This window comes from Epinephelus lanceolatus, chromosome 12, assembly GCF_041903045.1.
Source record: "Epinephelus lanceolatus isolate andai-2023 chromosome 12, ASM4190304v1, whole genome shotgun sequence".
Classification (NCBI taxonomy): Eukaryota; Metazoa; Chordata; class Actinopteri; order Perciformes; family Serranidae; genus Epinephelus; species Epinephelus lanceolatus.
The window spans coordinates 32,804,714-32,831,632 of NC_135745.1; the positions used below are offsets into that span (position 1 = coordinate 32,804,714).

At 41.6% G+C, this 26,919-nt stretch overlaps 1 protein-coding gene across 43 annotated transcripts in view; it reads right to left on the reverse strand.

The window, feature by feature from the left end:
• Positions 1-747: 747 nt before the first annotated feature.
• mbnl1 (muscleblind-like splicing regulator 1) overlaps positions 748-26,919 on the reverse strand; it is a 57,466-nt gene continuing 31,294 nt past the window's right edge. For 11 of the 43 annotated variants that reach the window (XM_033649714.2, XM_033649718.2, XM_078173301.1 and 8 more), the window contains 10 exons: positions 13,860-14,075; positions 13,444-13,668; positions 10,723-10,962; positions 9,649-9,702; positions 8,281-8,434; positions 7,353-7,388; positions 5,632-5,720; positions 5,215-5,259; positions 4,446-4,517; positions 748-4,290 (listed from right to left, as the gene is read on the reverse strand). In XM_033649714.2, coding sequence (XP_033505605.1) covers positions 4,461-4,517; positions 5,215-5,259; positions 5,632-5,720; positions 7,353-7,388; positions 8,281-8,434; positions 9,649-9,702; positions 10,723-10,962; positions 13,444-13,668; positions 13,860-14,075 — 1,116 coding nt within the window. In that variant the 3' untranslated portion in view covers positions 748-4,290; positions 4,446-4,460. The remainder of the gene's footprint in view (positions 4,291-4,445; positions 4,518-5,214; positions 5,260-5,631; positions 5,721-7,352; positions 7,389-8,280; positions 8,435-9,648; positions 9,703-10,722; positions 10,963-13,443; positions 13,669-13,859; positions 14,076-26,919) is intronic. The other 32 variants (XM_033649722.2, XM_078173286.1, XM_078173287.1 and 29 more) reach the window with 27 other exon arrangements.

Consider the following 26,919-nt stretch of genomic DNA (forward strand, 5'->3'; position numbering starts at 1 on the left):
TTTCTACTGAACCTCACCTGCGACTGTATCACCGTGCAGAAGGAAGCGTGCATCTACTCATGGACGAGGGGTTTGGCTCGTGCAACATGTGAACATTAAAGGTGTCCTCGTCGGCTGAGCTGTAACGTTAGCTAGCTCAGTGGTGCTGGGTGAGCTAGCAGTAGATGCAAACTTCCTTATAAGAAAATAGTTCCTGAATGAAACTGCTCACAACAAGGTCTGTGGGTTATCTTGAGTAACCAGGTCATGATTTCTGGAAAGAGACATTGCTGTTGAGTTTTTTAAGTGTATTTCTTTAGCGCTTTGAGCACCACAGACATCTCTACGGCTGATCTCTCCAACACTCGGCAACTCACACCAAAACAATCTAGACTGATAAATGGCACTACAGGTAAGAGGAAGAATATGTATTTTTGATTTGGGGCTGAACTGTTTTGTGTAGCTTGTGAAAAAGTTTTGATTTGCAGGTACTGATTTGTTGAGGGCCTCAAAATTGTTTCAACCAACTGCTGTGGTATGATTATCTAACCACTGTCAGCTGTGTGACTGATTTGCTCAACCTAATGGTGTAGCGTGATCACCTAATCATCATTAGGTGTGTAACACAGGTGTGGTCCATATGACAGATCAGTGTACCTGTGTCTCAATATGCTTGTTGAAACATCATCAAATAAAGAAATGGATATGGAGCCAGAGAGTGGGACACCTCACACATCAGCACACACAGATGCAGTGACCACACACCTGTTGCATGAGCAAATCAAATATTGTTTTATTCAGATTTCAGATTCAGATTCAGAGTCAATTATGGCAACAATAAAATGTGCATAAACAAATCTGAAGACAGAATAGTACATTATTGTGTGGCAACTGTTAGCAAATACATAACTGGTGGTTGCACTTACAAGTAAAAAGCAGTCAAAGCGTTACATGTGCCCCCAGCAGGGAAGAGAAACCATGGCTCCAGCCAGGAGACTGAACATCTGGTTTGGAGAAAATGGTGCTTTGGTTCTGTAGCAACTAAACACAGCAGCCGCGAGTCAAAAACACGTTGACCAGTTTGACTGTTACATTCATGTCAAAGACTAATTTGCCAAATATGCATTTGGTGTGGTGAGCCTTCACCTGCTGAGTGCACAGCTATGATAGCAGGAACAACTTTCCGTGAGTCAGTGTCGACTGTAATTATATGGCTATGAGAAAGTATCTGGGGTGGATGAGTGCTAATATTTGATCATTCTATAAATAACATGTTTGCTTGGAAAATATTTTTTTTATCACACAAGAGTAAGATGACTTGTTTTTGAAGTATTATTTCTCCCCACTGTGGATGTTATCTACTGTATTTGAAATAAAAAACATATCTCACTGTGTATTCTGTAATCTGAATGTGTTATCGTTCTTTACATAACTACGCAGTTTATTTTGTTTACATGTTTGTACTTTTACATGCAGTCAAATCAAACTATAATAGAAGACAAATTTTTTGAAAGTTTTATGTACCATGGGAGCAGCAATACTGCATGACCAAGTCTAACAAATGATATATGGATATTATTGGATATGTCATCCCACAGGAGGGGTGGAGTTAGCATGACACGGGGATATCTATTCCCCAACGACATTCCCTGGCAATACTAGCCACTGATAAAATAAGACAAAAAGCGCATAGCTTTCTCTGAATGCATTGGCCAAGAAACTAGTGCCCTTCTTTGCAAGCAATTTTTTTAGCTGGTCTTCTAATTTAAGAATTTAAATTAATCTAACAAAATTCCTTATAATTATAGATCTTTTTTTATTCAAAATAATATCTCAATATGATACACATTTTTTTCTCTGTTCATTTGACTATATACAGAAGTGCAAAAAGTCAACCTTCGTCCCTTAGGTTAGAACTCATCATCTGCAGCATTTCGGACCTCTCCAGTCTGGAGAAGTCTTCGCTTTCTCGCTCCTAATCTCACTACTATCCACCAAACATCCAAAGACCCGTCAATCTCACTGCTCGTTTTGGCCTGACATTCAGGGCAAACTTAAGAAATATTCAAACAAAAGTACATATCTTTTTTTTTTTTTGAAATGAATACAGTAGAAAATAATTTTTACTCTAAAACATGGACAATCTATATCTCGATACAATATATTTTCAAACATGATCTCGACATGTTACAAGGAAAATTTTAAGTTGGTTAAAACATTAGTTTTTCTGTTTGTCTGCTCAGAGATGCCGCAGTGGCAGCAAATTAATTGATCTCATTCCTTGTATCAAAAAAGTCTTTCATCAACAAAATTAACTGATAATGTAACATCATCTGAAAAAAGACATCCAGCTATATGAATGAAGTGAATATTTAAAACTGACTCAACACATTATCATTTATATGGTTTGAAAAAGTTATGAATGTCATATTACCTCAAAATCTACAACGGCTATATCAATGTTGTCAAGTAATATATAGTAAGGCAAAAAAAAAGAAAAATCTACAACTACATACCTCAAATAGATTCAAATCCTTAAGTAGTACATAACACAGAAGTTCAATGAAATTTAAGAGAGTAATTGTTACTTTTACATAGAGAGAAAGAACATAAAAAGATCATAAGCGGCATGTGAGAGAACTATAAAACATCATTGGTGTTCTTTACCTGCATGGTGATTGAAAGTACATTTGATTGGGCTGGGACCCATTAATTGTAATCTAAGGCTTCTTTAGGTACATTACAATCGGTAAAGACACACTACACACCTCTGTGAGAACACAAAAGGGATGTGATCATAAAATTGACAGATGAATGAAAGGTAATAAACATGTTTCCTTAGTTAAGCCTCGTGGGAGATGCTTCTGTAACCCTTTGTGAAGATGATTGAGAGGAAAACTGTGCTTTGGTTTCTGTAGTCAGATCTACAAGTGAATGAGAACCTTCGCGCTTTGCTTGGAAACACAAACACACAACATGTCGCATTGCCTCAAAAGCGAAAGTTCACTCAGGATGAAATTAAAACAGGGTGACCAGACAGACAATCATTCAAGTGCACATGTGGTTTTCAATGACCTAATAGACCTTTGGGCCTGTTGTTTTTAAATTCCCATCGATACATGGCTCAACAGTGCTTCTTGGAGACACAGTTTTAGAGTCGCTCCTCTTTAAAAGATGGAGAACAAGGTAACGCAATGTCAATTGAAGCTACACCCTCTACTTCACCAGGCTTTAGAGTCAATGGACTTGAGCAACAACTTAATCCCAAAACACAAACAACACTAGTCTACGAGAAGAGGTATGACAAACTTTAGAAAAAACCCTCCATTTTTGATTTGAAAAGAAAAAACAAACAAAATTAAAAACAAAAATTTGGCAAGAACCCCACTTCTAAAACTGATTAATTAGAGAAAAGTAAAAAAAAAACAAATCAAAACAAAACACTCACAATGGAGATTCTGAAACCAAAACAATACAAAAAGAGCCATACAAAACCTTTACCTTCGGTAAACAAATAACACTGCTGAGATAACACTCTGGTTTTAGCTGTATGGCCTTGATGGCACATGACAAGGTGAGAAAAGCTAGCCTGGCTGTGCTTTCAAGGTACACAGGTATGTTGGTTTACCCAGAACATTCATATGTCCAAGACCCTCATTTCAACATCTAGTTTCACTAGTAGCCGTAAAAAAAAAAAAAAAAAACCAAAACACAATACTGTACATGCCTTATTCTTTTGGCGAATAAAATTCCTGTTAAAATCATTGTGCCTTTCAGATTTCAATTCAAATTCAAGGTGCGTGTTTGCATTACACTTGTAAACTATGAAATATGGCTATCAATTAAAAACAAAATAAAGCAGAACAAATAAAAAAGGAAAGACAGATCTTGGTCTAACAACGTACCAGCACTGGATGTTGCTATTATGCAACCACGCTCTTGACCTTCTGTGCGTGCGGTAATGATAATAATTAGAACAAATTGAGTGCTATGATTTAGTCAGACACAGAGGTGTTATGTGAACGCTTCCCCGCAGAGGGAGAGACACACTGACCCCGGCACCAAGATATCCTCCTCTCTCAGCTGGACGTTGAATTTGACAACAAATCCCTCTTGACGTTGATATGTGGGGAGATGGCACAGATCATGTGTTGCACCCTTGATGTTTACACGTGTGATGAGACCATCGTCGTGGACCGGCTAAGAGATGGCAGACCCTCCTTGTTGTCCCATTGCTTGACATTCTGAAGGTTATGTACATAAAGGCTGAACTCTTTTGGCTTGGACGGTGCCAGCACACATTCATTTGATCTGTAAGACATGATGGATTTCTCTTCAGTAAAAAAAAATGCATTAAAGCTTAGTGTTGTACTCTGTGTACACGAACTGCAGCTAAAATGTTTCACTCACAGTAAGCAAACTTAGTAATGAATGGAGGGAATGTGAGGATTGAAATAGGAACTCACTGTTCTTGAGAGGAACTACATTTGAGTCAAGTACTTGTGACTACTCAGATGATCTGCAGATATTATTGGAATCTGGGGGTAGAAAACAGACAGGGATCAAATGAAGCATCCCGAACCGAAAACACTCAAAGCGGACGTTGGCTGGCAACACAAAACACAGATCAACACATTTTAACCACATCCTCTCACATTAAGAGTTCATTACTGAAAGATGAAAAATAGAAAAAGCAATTTGGCTATAGTTTCAGTTGTGACATGTCATTAAGAATCAACTTCTGCACAGCAGGGTGGGGAAGAGGAGGGTTGAAGGGAGGGAGGAGATGAGGGGGGGCGGAGGGAAACTGTCAGTGAGGTGGCTCCCCCATGCAAATCTAAGTCCTCCATGTTGTTGACCTGCACACCTCAGTAAAATGCAGAAAACTGGTCCTGGATCAAGGCTAGTAACATGATGATTCATCCTACATTTTCACAAGTCTTTTCTCCCCTGGTATTGTGAAATTGTGCAATGTAACTAGCTGCTTACAAAACGCCTTCAACAGAACTGAAAGCAGAAGGTTGCAAATCTTGTTTGACTGTAATAATAATGAATATGTCCAGCTTTAAAACATGAGGAACATGGTAAAGCTTTGCTTTACAAGCTGGGAGCAGCAGCGAAAAAAAGAAGAAAAAAAAAAAAAAAAGCCAAGCACCAAAGGGCACAGATAGCGACTTTTGCACAAGCTGTGCGAATGGCTCTAAAAATTTTGGAAAAAAACTACCTCATACATACCAATTGCATGTATTCGTTGGTAGTCAACTTTGATAAGGAAGAGTCCTCAAAATGGGAAAGGACAAAAATCGAGGTTACAATGAGGACAAACATTAAATGCAGTACAGTATGTTTCTTTCAGAAAGACAGATAGATCTGAGAAATGTATGAATATTGTGGTTAGAGTTAAAACTTGTCACAGCATGATATGTGTTTACATGTTGGACTCTAGTGTAGGCCAACAAGAGGGAGTACCGCCTTTTACCCAACCCAACCCTCGCTGTGAGACACAAGCATCCCCAGATCATCCATGTGCATTGAAAGACAGAGATGAGTGAGAGACAGACAGAGAGACAGACAGAGAGATAGACAGAGAGTAAGAGAGAGACATAGAGAGATACAGAGAGAGATAGAGTCTAAGGCGGTAAAGGTGCAAACCTGATTGGTGGAGGCAGTTGCGAAGGGGCTTGTGGCAGATGTGGTGGCTGCAGACACAGTGGCTGGAGTACCACCGTGCATCATGGGAACTTTTTTGGAGGGAAAATCATGTAAGCAAAAATACACGGAGGAGCAGTGTAGCCACATACACACCAGGCAAATGAGGGAAGGAGAAGAAGCGAGGGGGGGGTCAGCGAGGGATTCGATTTAACTGGTTCCCTTTCTTCCCTCTGCCAACTCTGATAACAAGTCTTGTGATCTGAGAACTTGATGTGACACAGTGTAGCTGCCACAGCAGCAGCGACTTACTTCCACATTTCTGTGTTTTATTTATAATAAAATGACCAACACTGTACTTTCTTGGTAAACTCAAGATGAGTGCGAACTTTAAAAAGTTCTACAGTAAATAATATAAATAAAAGTGCTGTCACATGAGTCTTTAAAGGGATAGTTAAGATCTTTTGAGAGGGGTTGTGTGAGGGACTTACCAATAGTCAGTGTATTTACAGAAGCAGACTCGAGTGCTGATATGAAAGCTTAGCAATGCACTGCTATGGGTCAGGGGTCAGCAACAAAACATAATTTAGCCCCCTAAATAGAGTCCCACCTAAAAGAAACTATATCAGTTTAAGTGTGCGCTATATCAAAAATATTTTCACTGCTTTACTGTGCCGGCAGACAGTTATTTCCAACGGGGAACTGAAGCTGTAACATCACTCTCTTCACAGCCAGACTCCATTGAGAAAAACAGTGATTTAGCATTGCTGAACACAGGAGCTGCTGGTCTACCTCTGCCTCGATCAGTTATTTTGTTTGTGTTATTGTGTGACTTTGGCATTTAAAAGGGTTAGTTCAGACTCACCGAAGTCACACAATAACACAAACTAACTCACTAATCGAGGCAGAGGTAGACCAGCAGCTCCTGTGTTCAGCGATGTTAAATCACTGTTTTTCTCAATGGAGTCTGGTTGGTATGACGAGAGCATAGATGTGAACTGAAGACATTAACGGGCTGTCTGCTGCAAGCTAAAGTGGAGAAAATATTCTAAATATAGCATACACTTGAATACACTAGCATGCACTTGAATCGTTATTTCATTTAAGTGGCTAAATACTGTATGTTTTGCTGCTGCCCCCACAGCAGGACACTCCTGCCCCTTCTCCAAACTGGGGGCATGCTGACAGATGTCACACAGACGTGTGTAATACACTGACTATGGATAAATATTCCATAAAACCCCACTTTAAAAATTCAGAACTATCCCTTTAAGGCAGAGAAGATAAGGGGGGAGGTTATAATTGAACTCCCTCCATTTTTAAAACCTTTTTAGAAGGATTTCAATAGGTGTCAGGTTAGACCAGCCAAAAGCCAAGTTAAGAGCGGGCATGAGAACGACAGTGATCAAGCAATATATAGTAGGTGTACACAGAGAAATTAACAGTATTATATATCAGTTAAATTGATTATGAACAACATTAGCTGTCATACAGGTTATAAACAACATTTAAATGTCACAATATTTGTCTTTCCTTATGTGGACTCTTGCTTATGCTTCAAATCACAAAAAGTATCTTCACGCAACCAAAACAGCGACTCTCAGGTCACCAAAATCTGGCTATAAGTACAAAACAGTAAATCTGGCAGCAGGGGTCAATTTTGATGACGTGCGAGTCACAGACATGAAGTTACAGACAACTGAAGAAGGAAAGCTGGAACCTACCAACGCTGGCTGCAGGTGTCATGCACAATATTGAGCCTGCCCATCATGCAGTGCAACAGGAAGTGGATTGGATAGGGAAGAGAAATCAAAACAGCCCATCACAAGGTTCGTTAGAGTGAGGGGGGAGAGATAAGGTGGGAAAAAAAGGTTAATATCTCTTGGACACAGTCATCAGTGATTGGAAAAAGGCGAAGTGGTGAACTCATCGTATCTGTTAATCAAATGAGAGTGAGAATCTGAACTTTTGCCTCAAGTGCATTGCATATGAATGTGTAATAGAGTGATAGTGCGGTTGAGATTGTAACTATCAGGTATTAAACATTATATACACACTCTAGACAGAAGTGCGGAGAGCAGCAGATGTGTACAGAAGCCGGACTCTGCAGCCTGCTGTTTGGCGCCAATAACCAACCCATCCAGCCCCGTTCATCCCAGCCAAAGCCAAAGCCCCAGCAATGGTTTCTCATCAAAATATGAGTAATCACACCATGAACACTTTAACCTGACAAACTATAACTAAGTTCTGTCCTTTCTCTCAAACATTCATGCCTTCCTCATTCAGCCTGCAGGTGGAGCAGGTAGCTATGTGGAGTTTTAATAAAGCATTAGTACACAAAACACAGTCTAATCTATCTGAACAACTAGTGGCCATGCAGTGCCATACAAAGCATAATGCAAACATTTGTTGAAGCATTCTAACTGCACTTTGAGACCCAAACTCTGACTGGCCTAGAATGAAGTCTTTAATGGTGTGTGTCTATATTTGTAAGTCTATTCTATCTGAAGACAAAAATAGTCCACAACCAAACTGCTCTGTACTGCAATCTACCACGTTGCCCAAACCCAGACAGGCAGGAGCCAGGTTAGACTGATCCAGGCATCCTCTGGGCAGTCAGAGCACTAGTGGCGGTTGCTTTGGGAGCCATACCTGATGGGAGGAAAGCAGCCTGTTGCTGAAACTGCATGCTGGCCAGGGCCTGTTGGTACTGGAGCATGCCGGTGTTAAACACGGCAGAGGCCCCGTTGGCCTTCTCCAGGGCTGCCCGCTTGGGCAGGGGAGCCATGACACTAGGGGCGATGCCCTGCCCAGCCAGACGGAGGGAGGTCAGTGAGAAAGAAAAAAAAAAAGCAGAGATAGAAAGAAAGAGAGAAAGGTGCGTGGAAAACAGAGAGAGAAAGAGAGAGAGAGGGTGTGTTGGAAAGAGGCAAAAACGGGAAAGAAAACAAAAAAGGTACATACGTTAGAGGACATCATATAAACAGCATCACAACATCCTTGTGTGTACAACAACAACAACAACAACAATATCATCATATCATCAGTAGCAAGCAAGCAGCAGTCTGACACAAGTACTACACAAGCAGGAGCATGGTGCCTACTGGAGCTACTGGCTAACAAGCATTCATATATTCATTATTTCATCAGGAAGCTTACTTGGATTATTAACTTTGTACTCTTAGGGCTGACTAAATGCAACATGAGCAAGCATTAACTATTAAAACAATAAGGCTGCTAACAGGAGGTGGAACAGGTAGGAAGCACAGAGAGAGAGGGAGGCTGCACTGCTAGCTCCATGATAAACTGTGTAAGCCATGTTTAAGTGATGGTTCACTCTCAGACAAGTGTCAAAAATGGTCTCAGGCCAAAGGACTTGAGTCAAATGTTAAAACGTATTTTTTTCGGGTGTGAATATTTACACCGTAAAGTGCTCTGTGTGTGGGTTTTATCTTGACATGAGGCCATCCTTGAGGTCTGAATATCTGTGACAAGATCTGATGATGGAGTGAACTATCATTTGAACTGTAATCATCTGTTATGGTGGGATCACTCCCATATGGTTTTAAAGACTGTTCCTCTTAGCCCCACCCTTATCCATCTGACATGCACTAGCGACACAGACATGCACACATTTGGTTGAGCTGCTCCACAACACTGACCACTGACTTGGACGTAAGACTGAAGCCATGCCACCATTATAGAAGCTCTACTTCCCTAGCCCTCGCTGACTTTTGTTAAATAGGCTACAGGTGATGAATTGATTGTGGCTCCTGATCACAAATTCTGCATTTAAATTCGTGTTTGAGGTGATTTCTACGTAGTCATTTGGTGCTGGATGCAACCTGAGCCCAGAAAGCCACAATCATTTTATCACGGGCAATAATGACAGATCAACAGGAGGAAAAAACAGACATTGCACTGAGACAACGACAAACAAAAATAGCTAGGTATCTTTGGTTAAAACACTGCTCTACAACAAAGCCACATGCCAAGCTAAAAGGTGAAAGGTCATAGTACCAGGTCAAAGGTTGCGTCGAGGGGTCGCTTCAGTGATTTGACAGCCGACTGAGTCTTAATTAGCAGGCAGCGAGCACATGATGGCAATGGGCCAATGGGGTTCAAGCGCATTAACATAAACCAGCAAGCAGAGGTGCATCATGGGGGCAGCAGTGCAGTTTGGGTATAGGTGAGAAAAAACAAAAACAAATAAAAAACAAATCATTGGAATGCAATATACAAGGGGATAACAGGACTAAGGCATGCACAGTGTGGACACTAGATCTACTGCTCAACAGTTAAAATGATCATCAATAATCAATGATAACTACCAATCTACATTAGTTATTGTCACACAGAGATGGATGAATATAGTGGTGAGAATATTATTCAATCATTTCTTTTTCAGTGGGTCTCAGTTATCGTATATATCAGACAGAAAATTACATGGAAGCACAATTCACAGGTTTCTGTTTCACTGTGCACATCATAGTCAGTGTCACATGACAACAAAGCTCTCAGCCTCGCTATGTCAATAAAAGCATATAGAAAACAACAGACAAGTGTGGCTGAACAAATATTCACAGGTGCTGTTACTGCGAGACAGCACAATGAGTTGTTTTTTATAATGTCAAGAGGAAGAGAAGTAAAAGATCGGAAGTACAGGAACAATGGTGTCACAAATAAGACCTGTCCATCAGAGAGAGACAGAGAGAGGAACTGCTCCTCTGCTTATGGTCTTGGATGAGATGAACAAGGAACGTGATTTTTTTTTGTTCCAGATCAGAAAGGAGACAAGCTAATTGAGAGTAAAGCACCATGGTCCGATCCTCCTTCATATCATCCTGCTGTGAGCAGATTTTACCCAAACCAAGTTGCACCTTTACAATTTGACGTGGCAAAAGCAGAACTGAAACAGCTAAATAACACCAACCAGGTGAGACACTTTCAAACAATAATATGAGCCACAAAACATATTTCCTACTGGGTGACTGAACTTATAGTAGCCCTGATATAAATGTAAGAACTAAATTGCTCCTTAAGCGTGGTGTTTGTGTGTGAATGAGTGTGGCCACAGTTGTACAGACTGCTCACCATGGCCGCGGCGGCTGTGGCCTGGTTCACCTGGTGCTGGGCTGCCTTAATTTTGGCCTGCAGATGGGCTGGCGGGTGGAAGTACTTGCACTTTTCCCGAGAGCATCGACCCTTGATGTAGTCCATGCACACGGTGACGGTGTTGTCGTTGGTGTCTATCATGGTGCTGTCTGCGGGGTGGGCGAAGCGACAGTCGTTCTCCCCCCGAGAACAGTTGCCCCTCTGATATTCCCGACACACCTGGAAACAAGAGGAGAGGAAGAGCGTCAGGAGAAGACCTGAACTTACCTACCAACATGTGGATACAACACAAGATCAGTCCCCACTGAGACAGGATGGATTACTGAACAGGCCTACTGGGCACAGGCCCAAGGGCCCAAACTGTCAGGGGCTTCCCTGGCCTTCACCTTTAATATGTCACTCAAATGAACACATACTGACCAGGAAGAGACTCAAACTGACCACAAAGAGCTCAAAAAATATAAGAAATTACCTCAAAGATACAAAATGACCCCAGAGACAAAAATGACCCTAAGGAGACACAAAATGACCCTAAAGAGACAAAAATAACCTCAAAGAGACAAAAAATAACCTCAAAGACACAAAATGACCCCAAAGAGACACTAAATGACTGTAAAGAGACAAAAGTAACCCTAAAGACACACAAAATGACCCCAAAGAGAGAAACATATCCTCAGAGAGACACAAAATTACTCCAAAGAGACAAATATAACCTCAGAGACAAAATGACTTCAAAGAGGCTAGAAGAACCTCAAGGAGACACAAAATGACTCCAAAGAGCCAGAAAATCACCTCAAAGAGACAATAGATTAACTTCAAAGAGACACAAAATCACCCAAAAGAGTCAAAAATAACCTCAAAGGGACACAAACTGACTCCAAAGAGACAAAACAACCTCAAAAAGGTACAAAATGACCCCAAAGAGTCAAGAAATAACCTTGAAGAGACACAAAATTACCCCAGAGACAATAATAACCTCAAAGATACAAAAATCACCTCAAAGAGACATAAAATCACCCAAAAGAGTCAAAAATGACCCCAAAGAGACAAAAAAACTCAAAGACATACAAAACAACAACAAGAAAGTGGTAAAATCACCACAAACTCTGTGTATCTTGCTCCTGTGTAGAAGAGGTGGTAGGGCCTTTTGCAGATCTGTACCCAGGGGCCAATTATTCTACAATCTGCCTCATTTATAAAATATTTCCTGCATTGTGCATTTGTATGACTCATCAAGCCTTCACTCTGTCACAATAGAGTTACAAACATCCATTAAGCTTAAAAATGCATGAGATCTGCAGTCCAATAAACAGATTAAAATGCTTTGCAAGTTCACGTTCCTCTCGCTGTGTATGCCATTTTCTATGCCTTCCTCTGTGCTGTAGTCTTTCACACCGACCACGAGATCTGCACAGATACATACACACTGTACTTCCTGTTTAACTAGAACTGTGAAATGTTGAGTTCCTGTGCTTGGTCCTGAATAAACATCACACTAAAGAAGGTGCTGCAGCTTTAGCACAGGAATAAAATATCATGATAATGCTTTTTTTAATAAAGACCTATGATGTGTTTGTCGGAGCTGTGAGTCTCAGACATGTTTCAAAGTCTATATGTGAGACACCAGAGGGCAGCACCTTCCTTTATATTACATGTATCATGAATGCATGGGTACTGGTTACCTCCTATTCACCCTGCTTTTCTGCAGTGTGTCAGCAGTGTGTGGTTGACAGATAAATGTGTGCTTTTTAATTTTACTGACATAATTTAAAAGAGGAAACCTGTTCTACATCAGGTACGCTCTGCTGAACACACACAACTGATTTTTGATGATGTACAGTATTTCTGAGTCGACCCTGATTCTTTTTTTTTGTGAACAAGTGATATTGAGATATTTCCAGTGCAGCAACAACAAAGTTTTATTTTAGTGGAGGTCTCAAAAGGCTTTTTTCTAGATTCAACACTTGGCCATGGCAGAGGAGGACGACACAGTAATTTCTGTGCTGACAGTAGCCTTGATAGACCTCAATGCAATGCTGGCGCATCCAATGTTATGCTTTGAGTGGGAGTTACGGTTTTACTTGACTAGAAAGAACGTGTTTCTTTGCTGCTGCTGTACTATTGCCGGTGCTGTGGAAATCGTCACTGCTCTCTCTACTCAAATAAATATTCAACAAGTTCAGGCTCATCTCTGGTGCTTGTCTAATGGTGTTTTGTGAAGCGTACGGTGTGAAAGCACAAACTGTACTAGAACTAGATGAGGCAGATTAAGTGGGAGTGGGTTCATGGAAAAAAAAGTAAACAAGTCTTAATTACAAATCATCTCTTGGAATTCACTCGGCATCATGAGCTGGTGAAAAATTACAGCTTATGAGCTTCTGACGGTTTTATTTGCATTTCCCTTTAATTAGCTCCTACTTTACATTATGGTACCTGCTATTAATATTACAATTCAGTTTCTGAAACAATTTATGCACGTCCAATAAAGGGTGCCGTTATTCTTATGCTTGTTAAACAACTTGTTAACAACACTTTTCTTGTTTACAGGCTCATTATCATCCTGGGCGACTCCACTCCCACTAAGAAACACATCATGAAGTAGATTTTATTAGTTTTCCTGGAACTCTTAGGGGGAGTAGGTTGATTCTATGCTCCATAAAATGTTGAGGAAATCAGGTTCTTTTCATCAGTGTCTCTTACCTCAAGTCTATCTGTTCTCAGCAGTTTCTGGGCCGCAGCAGCGGCAGCGTTCGGGACTTGGCTGACGGTGGGGCTGGAGGCCATGAGGACAGGGGTGCTGGGCATGATCTCCTGGGGCATCAGGCCTGGTGACACAGGGCTCAGGTAGGGATTAAAGGCTGCGGCTGCAGCTGCTGCTGCTGCACTGGCATTGGTAGCCAGGCCTGGCGTCATCGAGAACATGGGCTGGAAGAACGCAAACAACAAGCAACAGAATTAAAATACTACGGATAAAATGTACACATAAACCACAAGCTGTGAGCTTTTGGTATGGGAATAGAGACGGACTGACGGGGGACAAATCGAAAGACGGCAAGAGCCACACACACAGTGAGGGAGCTGTATATGTGTGAGCCTTTACGTGTATGTGGTCTCACCGTGGGCAGTAGCTGTGGTATGTTCATACGTGTGTGTCCTCTCACCATAGGTGGTAGCTGCGTGCCAGGCATCATGGCGTTGGCGAGCTGCATCTGTTGAGCGAGCATGGCCATGTTCTTCTGCTGGATCAAGTTGTTCCTGCCATTGATTTCCAGCTGGGTCTTTAGGTGGGGAGGAGGGTGCAGGTACTTGCAGTTCTCCCTGGAACAACGGCCCTGAAGTGATGAAATGGGGCAACAGAGTGAGAATGACACGTATACTGCATTGGCTGTATTCACACAGGAAACATGGTAACCATCAAATTAATGGACAAGGATATGTTAACACTACTGGGGTGAAGTTCTTTTGGGAGCATCTTAGATACGAACATCACTGACAGAGGATGTTTGTGGGTTTGTGAAGTTCACCTGAGCTTGTGAAAAGAATACTTCACCCTTATAAACACTACTGAGGAAACTGTGACACTGTATGCTAGGATGTAAGTGAAAAATGTACACCCATGACGACCTTAGGTTCTTTGTTTCTTACAGAAAAACAAAGTAACAAAGAAAAAAGAATGCTTCATCCCCAAATGATCATTTATACGCCAATTACTCGCCCCATGTTATGTTGAATTTGTAAAGAAATTTTGTTTTTCATAGGGGACTACTAGATCACAACATCCATTTACAAAATCTCGCACAACTCATGCAGTATAATCCAAGTCTCATCTAGCCAGTCGTCTGCTCAGTACTTTCAAAACACATGCGTTTTCGCTAAAACATTACCATTTAAAACATGTCTGCAAAAACAGAGCATCCACACGAGTTGTCCTTGTGTTTTAAATAACACCATTTTAGGAAAAATGCACGTATTTGGGAACTACTGAGCATACGACTATGAGTTGTGTGAGTTTGATGTTTTGATATAGTTTTGCTGTTGTTAATCGTAGACCCCCTCTACTTCAGTTTATGAAGCTCTTTTTTTCATGTTTGGATTCTTCGCTCACCTGAATTCAATGTAACACAGAGTGAGGATTTGACAAACAAATGGTAATTTGGGGGGTGAGGTATTCTTTTAAGCCATGGATGGCAATGTTGGTCCGAAACGTCTGAACAAATGAAGCAAATGCTAGCATGCAAACCTGCTAAACTAAGATAGTGAACATGATAAATGGACTTAAATTTTTATAGTGCGTTTGCAGTCTTCTCACCACTCAAAGTGCTTTTACACTACACATTCACTCACATTCACACACTGGCGGCCAAGGTTACCATTCAAGGTGCCAACTGCTAAACATCAGTTAAGCATTCACACACTCACAAGTCAGGGTTCAGTATCTTGCCCAAGGATACTTTGACATGCGGTCAAACCGCCGATCTTCCAATAAGAGAACAACCTGAGCCATAGCGACCCACACCTGCTAAACATCAGCCTGTTACTGCTGTCACTCACGTTAGCATTTAGCTCAAACCAGCATTGTTCCCACATCTATGGCATGGCCTTTCTCATCTCATCGTACTCCAACAGTCTGTGCTATCCCTCAGTACTGACTAATTAAAACAGCATATTGAGCATTAAGACATTACACTATGAAAATGGCAGACAGTCACGTTTTTGTTACGTGCAACATCTTAACATCTGAAATGGTGTAAATGCTCAATGTCAGACACTCTAATTCTCATTAGGCCCGGGCTGAGTCTTGCACTAATTGTTAATGGCTTGCTATTTCTGTTAGTCCCAGCAGGGACAAGTGTACGTGTGTGTGTTTGTGTGTGTGCTAGCCCCAGTAGGTCGTGACGGACACTGTTGCTGCTCTCCAGACGTCCATCTTAGCTACATGTCTAAGTAACACTATAAATATCGTCCCCTCATATGATCCGTGTATATATTGTATCAGCAGTCACCCGGAGGTCACACTTCAGAGTCTTCGAATAATTATCTCAGACAGGGATCCCTTTTTGCTGCCTGCTGTGAGTATCCAATTATACCTTCAGTCTGGAGAGGAGGAGTCTACGAAGATGTCTGACACACACACACACACACATTCTCATGCAAGCAAGAATGCGTATACGTCGGGGGTCATGTTCGGATAACAGGTGGCAGACACACGTCACGCAAACACGAGACAAACACACACACACAAACATGTCCACAGTTTAAGAAAGACGTGTATTTACTTTCAGCCCTGCGACACAGCTGAGCTGACTGTGTCAGCCTGTGCTTTCCCTCGCTGACAGAGCCGTGCCCACTGGGATTCATCCCTATACCCCGTCATGACTTCATTCCCCTTTCCCATCTCCTTCACTTTCACTGACACTGGAGCACCGGACAGGTGCGAGGGGAAGGGGGTGGGGGATAAGGAGCAGAGAGAGGGGGACACTTCACTGGAGGGGGGAGGGGGCTCTTAAACATTTTTGTTATGTCCACTTATCTGAAGTTGCTATCTCAAGTTCTCATTGGAGCTCCTTTTAAAGTGATTCACTGAGGATTGTGTTGCACAAGGCAGGTGACAGTAATGCAGAATCCATGGAGCGGGACCACAGCCATGTCTCCTCTACTCTGTGTGCCTGTTATCTTTCCTACTGTCTCAGCAACAGAGGGGAGAGCACAGATGAAGAGTTTGTCACTGGTTTGCTTCCATGTGATAGCTCGGGTGAAGAGTTAACTGATGTGAGATATTACGTCCTACTTTTAGATGATAGTGGAGGTCTATATTCAAACTCCTCAACGACGTGAAGCAGGAGGTATTTTCCTTTGATGGAGTATCAAACAAAAGACAAAGCGCACACAGACACATATGTATGGCTATAAAAATGGCACATCTGGATTTAATGACCCCTCAGAGTGTGAGTGATACACCTTCAGTGAATCAGAGATACAAGCAGATATGGAATATATCACAGTTTTTTGTGAAGTATGGAATAAGGCTGTGACGATAACCGCATCACAGCAATGCCGCGGTCACGTTTTTTTGTCGTTTTTTAAAGTCGATATAATACAGTCACTGAAAGATGCACTACATTGGCTCTGATGCGGCCCCTCTTTCCACAGTCACCACTTTGTAGCCTTGCTCAATGTCTAGCCCACAGCAATATTACATCACGAGTGCTAGCCTATCAACACAGAATACTGCTGTGCCACAGACGGCAAAGATGGAGACTGGAGCTGCTCTGGTCAGTGAGTGGACTCGGAATTGTGTGCAGGATGTAAAGCCTCAATTTTAGCAATCTTTTAAGTTAAGTTCAAGTTACACTGTGCAACATGGATATGAAAAATTAGGTCCAACATCAAGTCTGATGTATGCAGAGTGTACAATGACAGCGCCTACTGAATCGCAGACTACAATGTACGTCCATCGATGTCAACATGCAAGAACAAAACGTCATCATCCATCTACGCCGCTGTAATAGTAAGGGAAACATGAAAACAAGTATGAATCAAGCCCTCGTTATAGTGGCATTTATGTTTCTAGAAAAAAGTCTGAAGAAGAAGAAGAAGAATAGAAGATATTACAGAGGTTGTAATGACCATCACAATCTCTCACACTAGCATGTAATAGCATGTAATTTTAGCTGAATGAGTCCAAGAACTGCAAGAGGAGGAAGAGGGAGTGAGACTGCGCCTGGATGCAGGCAAGAAACCAGATTATTAAAGTTTGGAAAAATGCAACGCAGTGACAGTACGATCGCTTTTTCATCGTGGTAAGAAAAAAGCCGTACCGTCACAGCCCGAGGATGAAATGAATAATGTTTATAAAACTTACAAACCTATTCAAAAGGAATTTATGTTCACTGTTAAAAGATTAAAGTAAAATTCAACAGAAGCATAACTTTCCATGCTGAGGTGAAGGAGTTGACTTCCAAGAATGACCATGAGCTGAGCTGGCATTCAGACACTCAGAGGTGTGCGTGTGTGTGTGTGTGTGTGTGTGTGTGGAAAGTGGGCGAGTGTGTTGCACATGTGTGTGAGCAGAGAGGAGCTGAAAGCAGGTTCTAATAGCACACATCCAGAGAGTGACAATGGCATGCAGTGAGGGGAGGGTGAGAGCGTGTGGAGCGAGTGTGTGTTTGCGTTACGTGAGTTTGAGTGTGTGTGTGCAGAGGGGGCTGCAGAGGCATGGAGGATCATGTTGCGTTCACCCCGCATGACCCGGCCCATCGACCGCCACATTCACAACTGCAGCAGTTACTGTGTGGGTTAAGGTGGGAGGGCAGTGTTTGAGAAGGAAACACGTGGCTTTGACTTTAGCACGTTTGCCGTTCTGTCGAATCATGGAAAGAAAGATAGCATCGACTAACACTGGCAGCCATTTTGAATAAAGAATCAGGTCCCAGAAGAGGCAACGTCAAGCTGCATAAGTGGAAGAGGGAGAGAGACATAGTGAGTCTGTAGTGAGAGCCGGGCTGCGTCAGGGAAATTTTAGAACTTGCAGAAGAAGTGATTAATGTGGGTCAACGCATGCAGCGAGCAGAGAGAGAAAGAAATGGAGATGTAGACGGAGAGAAGGAGAAGAAAGACGCTGCCTCTCTCACATCATGTTTGTGGCTGTTATTGTGACATCAGCGGCCTTGAGGAGCAGCTAGAGACGGTGTCCACGGCAACAGAGCAGCCAGACACTCCTGCTGTAACCACACAGTGATTCCTGGAATCTTCCTCATTGCTGGCAGAAACAGGAACTAAGCAAAGAAAATACTACGGATACAACCGACCCTGAAACTGCAACTAATCCAGGAGAAAAGGGCATCCAATCATCACCTCTCTCTGTCCTGCTGTGTCCTGGCCTTTTTTTGTGTCTGTGCTGCTCATACAACCATCACGAAAAAGCTGATTCTCACTGCAGATAAATGATAAAGACATCATCTTTAACATCTCTTATCGCTGACTGGCTTTTTTGTCTCAATCAGGGTTTCAAAACTGGAACACAGAATTACATTATCTCATTAGGCAAACACAATTTAAGGGTAATTATGCAGATAGAAAACTGGATGTGCTACGGAGACCCATAGAAGGTTTAAAATCGTATTTTTCATGGCACTGTGAGAAAATACCTGATGAGAATGTGATTAATAGTGAATAAACTGATTTGTCACTGCTGCGTGATTATGCCAGAAATGAGGAAAACAACAAAGTGAGCAGCTTCAGAGCGATTCATCCACATCATTAGTTGATTCCCCCATGTCACTGCAGGTTGATGAGCAGAGAGTTGTTACATATTTGTCTTCATCAACCAAACAGTGGCATTCACAGAATTTTTTTTAATAGGAGTGGCCACATGGAGCCACTGAAAATCTTCAGAATCAAAAAGCCAGAACTGAATTTCAGAAATTTGATTCTGCTGTTGAAATGCAAAGGTTGAAAACTCTGTCAGTGTGCAAAATACCTTGATTTCTCATTTTTCAGTTTATAGACTAATACAGGTACAGTTAACATTTTGAGCTCCACAACAATCCTGTTTTAATGTGTTATGTATCTACATGCTAGGTGATTAACTGTTCTTCAAATAGGCTGGTTTTACTTTTCCATATAAAGACAAATATGCAGCTTTAATTTAAAGGAGACTATTGATGGTAAGGAACAAAACATTTACTGGGAACAACCTCTCTCAAGTTTAGAGGAGATCTGTGAGTACAACCAATTTTCATCCAGATATCTTGAGGTGAGAGTTCAACAGACATGAACACAGCCATGCCAGTGGTTCCCTCACCAAAATTTAACCCAGATTTGGTGCGTTACTTAGCCCCCTCCCTAACAAAGCCATGCCGACGAGGCTGTTACCAATGGATGCCTTGGGTTGTCTAGTTTCAAAACATACAACTCCCTTTGGGCTAACTTAAAAAATAAGTGTGCCACCATTTTGTAAGTACAGTTACATCAGCCTCTAATTATATTCACCAGGAGGGACCAGTGGGGGGGCTATGGAGACCCATAGAAGGATGAAAATCTCATTTTTCATAGCACAGTGAGAAAAAAGCTGATGAGAATGTAAATAAACAGATCTGTCATTGCTCTGTGCCAAAACATCACCTGTGGATGTGCTAATAAATTGCACTTAAGGGAGCCAGAGTGTGTGGAATTTTTTAAAATTGTTTCTGTGCTTATGCCAGGAATTGGAAATAAGTTTTGGAGCAATTTGTCCACGTCATTATATGATTCCTCGCTGTCAGTGCAGGCTGACCCTGAGCATTTGTATCATGGTGGTCATGGCCCTCCCTGGCCCCCCCTTTGGGACGCCACTGCATCCAAAGTGTGTGTCAGGAATGTTTTTTTCAGAGCTGCTACCATGCTAAGCATGACAACAAGTATTTCATTATAATAGATGCTGACCACATTGTTTTGGTTTGTTTTACAATGTGTTAAAAGGGTAGGTGTTATTAGCTGTAGCCTCAGCCGGCACCTTTTTTGGACTACAGAAGTGTCTAAGTTAGGTTAATTTACTTTATTGTAATGTTTTGCATTGTACTATTTAAGTATCTGGCATTTTCTGTGAGAGGCTGTGACTTTATCTACATGAATTTGTAAATGAATACATTATGTTCCTATTACTTTATGCAGTATGAAATAAATTCTAAATTCTTAAATTCTTTTTGTTTCATCAAGGGCCACAATTCCAAAATGACAAAACTAAAATACATTAGAGAGAGCAACATACATACATTACTAACTATTGATTACTAATAAATGTTTCAGATCACATTTTGTAAAATACTGTACTTAGTATTTGCTTGTCATATATACTTATGATAACAGAAGAGCGGATGATGGATCACAAAAAATAACTTCATGTAACAACCTGATATATATTTTTTACAGCTATTTAAAAAGGTCATTAAGGATGAATCCAATTTATTATCAAGCTCTTTAAAAATGTAATGATATATATTGTGTTGTTATATTTCAAACTCTTTAGCAAAGCGAGCCTTGCTTTTCTCCGGCTGCACAAGTGAACTTCCCCTCCTCCTTTAAGTTCAGTCCAGGCTGTGTTTTGTATTATTAGTGGGGGTCTGTGTTTCTCCTGGTGAGATCAGACTTGCCAAACTCCAGGCAGAACAGGGAACAATAATCCCACTGGCTACCGTGCAGTCTGATTGATGATAAGTTGTAATAACATGTCCCACCCTGATCGCTCTCTCCTCTAACCCTCTGCCTCTCGCCTGTAGACACACTCCCTGCTTTTGTGACTGTACGGGATTTAAACAAACAATGAACCAATGTGTAAAGAATGCTGGGTGGGGCTGCATCCCATCCTTTTGAGGAGAGATGAGGCATGCAGCAAGATGTGTTCATGCGCATGTGTGTGCAAGAAAGGGAGAGTGAGGCAGTGGAAAGGTGAAGAAAAACTTGCCTCTACTTAAGGGTCAGAGTAAAATACGCCCAATACACCAGTGGTTCCCAGCGTTTTTGACATGCAACCCCTCAGTACTGTCAGTTTATAGAGCGCTGAATGACTGAGGGCCAAAATACCTTTTTTGTTCTGCACCTACACTTTGACCCGTCCAGACCTCTCGGGTGGTCCGGTACAGGTCTGTTTACTGACCTCAGGGTTAAAACAGAACATGGAGAAACATCTCAGATTGTTTTATTTGAATAATTCCTAGAGGTCTGAAGAGGTAGGGCTGCCTAGCTTTTCATATAAACACAAAAATTAAACAAAAAAGTAACACAATTTTGTATAGCAGAAATATAGTATTTTTCTTTCCTGTCTTGTAAAATGTCTCAAGACCCCTCAGACCTATCTTATGGTGATCAATCTAAATTTCCTATGGGCTTCAAAGTTCAAATTCTCACTTGGAAAATCATTTTTGTCACACTAATATACAGCTAGTGTTTGTCTGTTTAATATCACTAATCTGAAGCATCGCCTCTGCATATGTGTCCTGAATGTCATAATGTTGATCATATCACGCAGTTACAATGTATCCAAACCTACTTTCCCTCGCATGTTTGATGCCCCCGTGTTGTGGTGCCATGTTCGGGTGTGAGACTCAATTGTGCTGCTTTGTGGTGTGAAGTTACCCTGTTCTCTGCCCTGCGTTCCAGTGACTTCTGTCTAAACATATGCAAGAGATGAAAGCCCTTTCTCCTTGCACGCACTGTGAATGAAGCTTTGTTTTGCTGGAGAGCAGCAGAGACTCAAAGGGCCGAGCTCGGCGGTTGGTCTCTTTGTCTACTGTGCGCTCAGATATGGCATGAAATATAAAACATATCAAGCCAGTCAATAATCTGACGATGTGCAGATCGTCTTAACATTGCACCGGAATTTCCTGAGAGGTCAGTGAGGCAGCATGCAAATCACTGGGCCGAGAATATTCAGACGTGCTGGCGTGGTCTTACTGTTTGTGTGTTTGCAAGTATTGAGCCACCAAAAGCAAGGAGCAATTCACAATCGATAACACCCTTTTACAGTAAGGTACAATTGATTTTCTTTTTGTTTTTAGCCACTTAATTCTGCATTAAATTAGCAGTAAAGTTTTTAAAGAGGGCAAAGAAGACATTAGAGATCTGCACAGTCTTAACGTGATGCGGCGTTGCATCTTGCTGTGACTTGCATTTCTATATCAGACCATGAACACACATTCATACCTTTGTGATTATGTCTCTATATCTCCCTGCTGGGACTCAGTGTACACTGTGATCCATGCTGCACAGCTTAGTGGTCAGGGAGTTTATGTGACCTGTGGAGCTTATTGAGATATGGAGGAGGGAGGGAGTGTTAATCTATGATAATAGTTACAGTATGCCCCCGATGACGCATTACCACCCTCACCAAACAACGACGGAGAGAAAAGGATTATAGGCTACGACACACAGACCACACAGAGAGTGATAAGGTCAGCCAAATAAATGTACGATTCTGTGGACAGAAAGTTTGAGTGGATTTTTTAAGTTTTCGGACATAATTTAAAGAAATGCTGCGCAAACTGGAGATGACAGTTAATGTTCCAGTATAAATACTCATATGCATTAGACACAGTGGTAGCCGGACAAACCTCACTATTTATACAGACACAAACAGAGAGACACACACACAGCAATGAGTTATTCACACTTGAGAGGGTGTTGGTTCTCAGAAATGCCTCAGGTCAGATGTCACGTACACAGGAGCCCTGGATCCAAACTTAGACCTCTCTGTTTTTCTCCTGACATGCCCCCCTCTCTCGCTATCTCTTTATATCTTATCACACAAACACGCTTTCATGTGACTTTATTTACACCGCTGTTTTCTCCACAGTCTCTGTTCAATGCAGCGCTGCCTCTCCTTCCGTTAGGAATAACAAGGTTAGTTCCGTACTTTTCATTATCAGTAATAACAGAGCAATCTCGCAGGTATCGATTTGAGCTGAAGCACTTTATGAAAGCCATCCAGTACTCGCAGTGTGAGTGCGTGAGGAGGCCTGGGAACGTTCATTTAATCATCTCCGAGCTCCGCTTCCCAGTGGGAGACAGAAAGAGGAGTCATTGCGCAGAAATCACAAGGTCCGGGTGGCGGCGAGGCGTCAGTAACGACACTATTGTTTCTGACATGACTGAGGTGCGCTCTTTCTCGGTGTCTGGGGGCCTCTCCGGCTGAGGATCAAAGTCTGACATGTATCTCAATCAGCCATTTCGAAACTTGAAAGATGAGTAATGCGAATGACATGCAATACTAATGATTAAACACTGCTTTTTGTGCCTTAGCAGAACATCTACATCAACAGCAAATGAACTTATATGACTCTCCACCACATGGACATTAATAGTGTATTTATTAAAATCATTAAAGCTACTAATATGTTTTAAGATGAGGATTAGGCTGCCATAACAGCCCTACATAGCACTACGAATCACATTTGTTAGACAGATAAGAAAAAAGGAAAAAGAAAAGTGATCATATAAATCAAAAGTAACACAGGCACACAGAATAAAAAAAATCCTTTGACCAAGATAAGAAAAGTGTACTGTATGCCTTCCCGATCTTTCTCATCTCTTTCATGCAGACTACACCCTTGTTTCCACCTCTTCCGAGTGGCAGCTTAGCAATGCATCTAAAAAACTTCAAAAGCTGAGAAAGTTTAGAGGCATGTCACTACTCCTTTTCTCTTTCATACGCTGTTCTTTGATCCCGGCCGTCTGTTCTCCCTCTCTAACCCTCACCACTACCTCCATCATCTGCACAGGGTTCATTTCCCTCTCTGTTTTGTGACACCTGGATCGCAGGAACACTCGCAAAAAGTCTCCCATCAATAGTGGAGTAATAACCACCGGGCAGATGATTAATTTGGTTTGCAGCACTAACAGATTTAATCTGTCATGTATTGTGCTAATCTGATTTCACAGACTGTAATCCTATCCACAGCTCTAATCCCACTGTCAACTGGCCTAATCCTGTTTCTGCGTGCGATTATCTCTGTCGAACTTGGCACTAGCACAAGCAGGATGCTTTCACTCTCTTTCTGTCTCTTTCTCATTGCCTTTCAAGAAGAGATTTTGCCTCACGTTAACTCCTCAAATTGATTCCCTCTTGAAAAGTGAGAAATAAAACCGACAGTGGAATAGGATGATTCAATTTATTTCTGAGGCTTGTTTCTTGCTCCACAAATTCTTTACCTGTATTAATGTGCTATAATAAGGCAGGAAAAGCATCAAGTGGAATGAGTTTATTCTTTCCTTTTCAATCCCTCGGTGGCCACAGGTCCTTAAAAAGTATTAAACTGTGTTAAATTCAGATTGGATGGGTTTTAAATGTTTTTTAGTCCCATGACTGTGTGGATTTCTGATGTTGGCACTTCAGGAAACATCATTTTAACCAGAGGGAAATACTATTCAACAGGGGAACAGACTTAAACACAACACCTGCGTGCACACAATGCCCCTATTTTCACCCTCCTCTATGCATTTAGATCATGCAATAAATATGCATCATTAAACTTCGGTCTTGCTAGCAAGCCTGCTGTTTAGTTTACTCTTTCTGTGCAGATGCAGATGTCATCAGTGTCATTTTACCTTACTGTTAATTTTGAACTGACGTCAATGTGTTTACTTGGAAAGAGCTTGTTTTACTTTTGGCGTGCATTTCCTTCGCAATCTTAAGTGCTACATCGTAGGTAACTGGACGTTCCTTGAAGAAATTTCGACTCTCATCCAAGACGCTTCTTCAGTTCTGATGTTCTTGGCTGAGAGGTGAAACGTCTTCAAGAAACGCAAGCAAGTCCAGTTGCCTACAATATAGCACTTTTTAACCATGACTTGGATGACTGAGAATATTCACTGACATGTCCTCTTAAATTTAATCTGAAGTGGTATGAAAAAGGTCTTAAATTTAATACATGTAGAGACCCTGTATAAGGGCAAGTTTCTCACCAAAATAAATGTACTCTTTTCCAATAAATAAAGAGTCTGAATTAAGAGTGAGTCAAGTGAGAATAGCTACAACAACCAATCATATCTGACCAACAAATCAGCCCAAAGTCCAGTCCAGCATCATGTAAATACAAGTAATGCTAATGCAAGTGCTACCAGTACTCATAAGATATAGATTAGCATATTATCTACCAGGTGCCAGTATGAGTAATAGACAATGAGGATGCAGTGCAGTGTGAGGGAGTGTAAACAGAGAGCCCAGCAGTCCATTCATGTCACACGAAACTAATCAGGGCTAACACTAATTGGACCTCAGGTGGTGCCCCTGTTTCAGATCAAAAAACAAGGACACATGATGGATCATGACTAGCCAAAATGGAGACATCATCTGTGACATCTGTGAGTGTGCTGGTGATGTGTTTCCTCCTCACTTGTTTCACTTCCCAGAGTTTGAGCTCAATGTTAAATAAAAACTTTGTACAATGAGTCTGCTGCAATCAGCAAAAAAGGAAAGTAATTAAGACCAATGCCTTGGGTTTGACAGGCCCAGACACTGTGATTCTGGGAAGGAATGCACTTTAACAAAAAAAACCAAGTTGGACACAGAAAGAGCAATTGAGCAAGTAAAAAGCAGATGGACAGCTATCAGCTATGCTTTTCCTTGTTGCCTCACGTTTTCGTGCCTTTCACCACCAGCGGGCATTTCACCGTGTAGCTTCTCGTTCATGTTTTGGCATCAACGTAGAGATAAGGGGGCAGGGTATAGTTGACTGATGGACCTAACAGCTGGCGAGAGGGAGGAGCGGCGTGAAAAGGTGTTGAGAGAGCTGAGTCTAAGTGAGTGGCTGTGCCCTCAAGCTCCTCTTCTCCACTCTCACCTGTCTAATGGGAGGATAATGGCTGCGCTGACTGACTGGCTGTGTGACTGTAAGAGGTAATGAAAAAGTCGACAAGAAAGAGGGAGAAACAGAAAGTTTGAGACGGGGATGGATAGAGGTAATTAGGAAAAGCAAAATCAGTTTTTAGGCTGAAGGTACATTGAGACTAAAACTATTTCACCTTATAATATTCAGTTTTATTTTGAAGGAGCTTTAAAGTCCCTTAGATTCCCTTGAGAACAAACCCCATTTTTAATACTAATTTTGTTTGACCTATGATATCTGCAATTACATCAATTCACATCCAAACATTTTTGATTTTTAATTATTGGTGGCGGAGTCTGCCATTCCTGTGCTGGATTTAAACTGCCTATCTAAAAACAGGGGATTCACAGGAAAATCATGCATGCATGTAATCTTGGAAACGCTAGGTGTTTTTCAGTGCCGTTAGCCTCAAAACCACAAGCAATAAAACCGCTGTTTTCTGTAATATTTTCTTTAATAAAGCAATGTGAGTTTGTTTGGCTGCACTGTAAACTGATACACCTTTTCGTCCTCTGTTGTAGTCAGTAGCCCCTTTTACACTGCCTCTTCAAGGCAGGAGTTTACCACCGTTATGCCGCCTTGCTGTTCTGTAGAAAAGGTACAATCGCTGAATGGGGGGACAGAGTTGCCTTGCCTTTAAAGTGGCATCAGAGGTAGTAACAATGTCGAAACAACGTCTGTGTTAACAGGACAGCCAGCAGGATGGGATCATGGGTAGCACTTGTGTGATGTTTTGATGATGCATTAAATGTGCAGCCCACTGCAGGAGAATTAAAAGGTAGCTGTTAGCAGTTAGCAGCTAGCTCAAAGAAGAAGA